Source organism: Pelobates fuscus, chromosome 5 (assembly GCF_036172605.1).
Source record: "Pelobates fuscus isolate aPelFus1 chromosome 5, aPelFus1.pri, whole genome shotgun sequence".
Taxonomy (NCBI): domain Eukaryota; kingdom Metazoa; phylum Chordata; class Amphibia; order Anura; family Pelobatidae; genus Pelobates; species Pelobates fuscus.
This window is the reverse complement of record NC_086321.1, coordinates 259,445,875-259,450,258: the sequence shown is the minus strand read 5'-3', so window position 1 is coordinate 259,450,258 and position 4,384 is coordinate 259,445,875. Positions and strand designations below refer to the sequence as shown.

Here is a 4,384-nt window from a genome sequence, read left to right as displayed (position 1 = left end):
CAATTTTTGAGACATAATTTTTAGCCTTATTTAGAAGTTCTTTTGGATATTTTTTCTTTATAAATGTTTCTTCCACTTGTTTAATTTGTTGTTGATAATCATCCTCTCTTGTGCAGTTACGTTTTATTCTCATGAATTGATTCTGCGGGATATTTTGAATAAATCTTTATATGTTACAGTGAATACACATGTATCAATGTATATGGGCGCAGGTAAATTGTTATTTATAACAGGTTCCCTTTACGTGTGGGTGGTCTTAAATGGGTATTTAAAAAAATAAAATAAAAACAAATTTACATTATTTTTCAAGCAGAAAAATAGTGATTGTCAACCCTCTCAAACCCAGAATCAGGTTGTGAGCACTCTTGGACTAGTGTGCGCTGTGACAGTGTGTAACAAGGTGAGCACATTTTAGATTATTTTTTTTTTGGAAGGGGACCTGAGATTTCTGATGGCAGCCATGGGACAGACACTAAAAGTGTGTGATTGGGGTGAGTGTGATTAGGAGAGTATGGACTGCCCATCACAGCAGCTCCTACTGATTTGAGTTTATAGCTTGTTGTATCCTTGCATCCTGTACCACGTGACCTCGGTAGTCGCTTGGTCCTGTAGCTGGATGGGAACATTCTGCTACTAAGCCAGTAGAGGGAGACAGAGTTAATAACGTCATCACCGTGCGCCGCAGCCGCCGAGTGCCCTCTGCAAGCTAGGACAGGCGGCACTGGGTCACGGCTCCTGGTACAAACACGAAGTCGGTATTTTAGTGTTAACGGCGCTGGGACGTCATGTCGGGCTACACTGCGGATGAGAGGCTCCGTCTGGAGCAGCTGCGGACTCTCAGGAGGCGCTGGATGAAGGACCAAGAGCTCAGCCCCCGGGAGCCTGTCCTGCCCCCTGCCAAGAAGGGAGCCATAGACAGGTTCTGGGGCAACTTCCTGCAACAGAGGAGCCTCTGGAGGATCTACGTGGGTAACTCCAGGGGGGCTGGTGTAGTGTGCAATGGGGAATAATCACAAACATGGTATTATAGTGTGTACAATGCCAAACACTATAGTGAATATTGGGGTTACATTGGGAGTATGGTGTTATCAGCAGAGCCTTCAGACTGTCATTAGAAAGTTATTATATTTAATTAATCATCTACAAGCAGGTATAGACTATTGGAGTAGAAAATATTGTAGTATTGTAATATTGAGTTAAGTATGTTCATAGCTTTTGGATTTTACTTTTCTAACCTTAATGGAGGTGTTACGCAGAAAAAAAAAAAAATATATATATATATATATATATATATATATATATATATATATATATATACACAAGTGTGTTGTGTACATTTAATATACTACTAATGTTTTAAGTAAATGCTGCTCATTTCTCTTCACAGACATTTAAAGCTTATAATGCTAGTGTTTTTGCTGTAACAAAACTGCTGATTCCAGCCTGGATCGTTCATTACTATGTCAAGTACCACATTGATGTAAGGACAACATGCATTATTTATATATAATTATATATTAATATTATTTTTTTAATTATTAATTCCCGCACATGAAGCATTTTCATTAACACAATTTGAAATTTAGAGGATAATGTTAATTGTGCAGGAATTTTAAAGTTGAGTATTTTACTGTGTACATGCCTTAGGGTGTCGAACAATATTCCTGGCCAGCTATAAAGCATTATAGGAATTATATTAAAAATAGTGTGGATTAATTGGACATTCTTGTTGGCAGATCATTTTAAATAAAAAAAAAATAACTAAATATCCATCTCTTTTGGTTTTGTAACTGTACAGAAAGAAACATAACCACATGAATGCTTATTTGTGATGTTTATCTAATTGACTTTCTAGCTTTGCATGTCGGGGACAGTAAGACCTCCAATACACTTTGTTCAGGAAATCTTGTGTTTTGTCCTCCAAAGTTAGTGCTCTATAAATTTTCTCTGTTTTACGAGCCATATAGTAGTTTTGGCCAGTAGCTAAATAAGAGCTACTTACATTTTACAGTTTGACGGCACATATCGGCTTTATCAAGTAAACTCCTAGATATTCTAGCCAAGTGAATTTTATACAGACTATTACGCTTTCAAAGACTACCTATTCTTAAAGGGGGATTGTCACTTCAAATGATTTTTAATATATATATATCTCTATATCTAACAAGTCTGTATTTGCAATGTGTGAAAATTAAAAGAACACTCTAGTGTTAGGAATACAAACAAGTATTCCTGATATTATAGGTCTAAATGTGCCATTTAGGTTTGTCCCCCCTGTCCGCAAAGTAAAAGGTTAGTTTATTACTCCCCTTATTTCCATGCCATGCGGGTCTCCACACAGTGGGCCTCCATCAATGCATCTCTATAGAGAACGTTCCGCGCCGCCATGCACAACATGGAGATGCTGAATGTCAGTGCAACGTATTGTGCAGCACAAACCCAGGAATCACTTCTAGTGGCCGTCTGAGTGACGGCAACTAGCGGTATTACTAGAAAGTGATGTAAACACTGCTTTTTCTCTGAAGGGACAGGCAGTAAACTCCAAACGAACTACAATGAGCTGTAGTGGTGACTTGTGTCCCTTCAAGTTAGATGCAGAAATTCAGACCCCTCTGTCCTGTAACAGGATTACCCTAATCTTGTCAATCATTGTTTAAACCCCTTAAGGACACATGACATGTGTGACATGTCATGATTCCCTTTTATTCCAGAAGTTTGGTCCTTAAGGGGTTAAAGCTCTGTCCTTTGCAATTGGCAGTCAGCATAGAGAAAGAATACAGAAAAAGAATAAACTAAACAATGTTACTATGTCTTCTACCTATTTGCAGTGTGAACTAAACGTCTGAAGTCATTTTATAAATCTTTACTATAAATTTATATTAAGTGGAACATCACATTTATTCAATGGTGTAAGTGATTCCTCTATAGGAGTTTTACATGAGGCTAGGTAGAGTTTGTTATTGGAAGATACAGGAAAAAGTGTAATACAACTTCAATAAAGATTGTTTTTATTTGTCTTTTTAAGAGCTATAATTTTCATACTGTACCATGTTCAACTGTAGATTGTGTAATACTAAACTTGAAAAAAGCAGCTAACCAGTGCTAGTGGTTTCTGAGTTTACAGATAAAACTGACTGACTGTTGTTTAATTCTAGACAAAACCCTATGGCATTGTGAATTTGAAGCCCCGGCTATTTCCAGTAAGTGTTTATTTTAAAAATTTCTATATGTCAATTTATAGCATGACTTACATACATACATAATTTTATATATAATATATATACACAATGTCACCAATCTAGAAATTAATAATCTGATTTTACACAGAGGCTAAAGGTTATCCTTGTAGAATCTAATTGTGTCTGCAGGTGTGTTTACTATAAACCTTTTATAAGGAAACCTGAACATCAAATTGAAATGAAACTTGAATGGCACAATTTTAAGTTCAGATGTTTTGGGAGGTAAAATAATCCAGTTCGGCTATCGTCATGGCTTGGCTGATTTATCCAGAATTTTACATTCGTTTTTTCAATTCACTGCAATCTGTTTAGTAATTAAACACAATAGCAAGCAGATAGAAGCTTATGCATTACAAACACACTGCATACATTAACTGAATAAAGTAGTTTGTTTATTTTACATTGTTTATTTTACATCCTATTATATATATGTGTATTTTTCTTTAGGGTGATATTATTTTAGAGACTGGAGAAGTTCTCCCACCACTGGAAGATGATCATAAAGGACACCATTAAATAAAGCCTGCAATGTTTGCACCTTTTTCATAGCTAAATGTGCTGCAGAAACTAATTTAACAATAAAATATATAAAACTGGTTGTGTTTGGATATTTTTGGCAGAATTGTTTGCTATTACATGTAAAATATATACAAATGCTTAACAGGCAAGCTACTCTTTGGGGAAATTAATTTTAAAAAAAAAGTCAAATTCAGCCAGTTTAGTCGCAGGTGAGAGCTATAAATAATGCATTATCAAACATTCAGATCAAAGGGTTAAAAGTTATGTCCATAGTTGAAGAAATTCAACCTTTCTTTACAGTGTTGATAAAATAAGAACCACAGATAAATGTTAAAGCGTCCTGCCGGGCCATACTATTTACTAAGTTAATTAGAAGTGAAGGGAAAGGAAACTGTCTATGTTCTGGAATTTTTACCTTTAAATAAAGCATTGAAGATCACCTAAAATTTCTGTTAACTCTATATTCTTTTAAATTTATTTAAATGTGACTTTAGAAGCGCCAAAACCATTTTAGCTGTATGACGTGATTTTGGTGTATAGATCATGCGCCTTCAGTTTCACTGATCAATTCTATTCTTTTTTTTTTTTTGTCAATGTTTATTTATGTTGTGCATAGAGTAACAAAA

General features: G+C 35.4%; 1 protein-coding gene across 1 annotated transcript; it reads left to right on the top strand.

Annotated features, from left to right (window-relative positions):
* The first annotated feature begins 655 nt into the window (after positions 1 to 655).
* Positions 656 to 3,826, top strand: NDUFB6 (NADH:ubiquinone oxidoreductase subunit B6). Its single transcript, XM_063457245.1, has 4 exons — positions 656 to 965; positions 1,388 to 1,480; positions 3,156 to 3,200; positions 3,687 to 3,826. The coding sequence occupies exons 1-4, from the start codon at positions 786 to 788 to the stop codon at positions 3,753 to 3,755; spliced, it is 387 nt and encodes a 128-aa protein (XP_063313315.1). The 5' UTR covers positions 656 to 785; the 3' UTR covers positions 3,756 to 3,826.
* Positions 3,827 to 4,384: the final 558 nt, after the last annotated feature.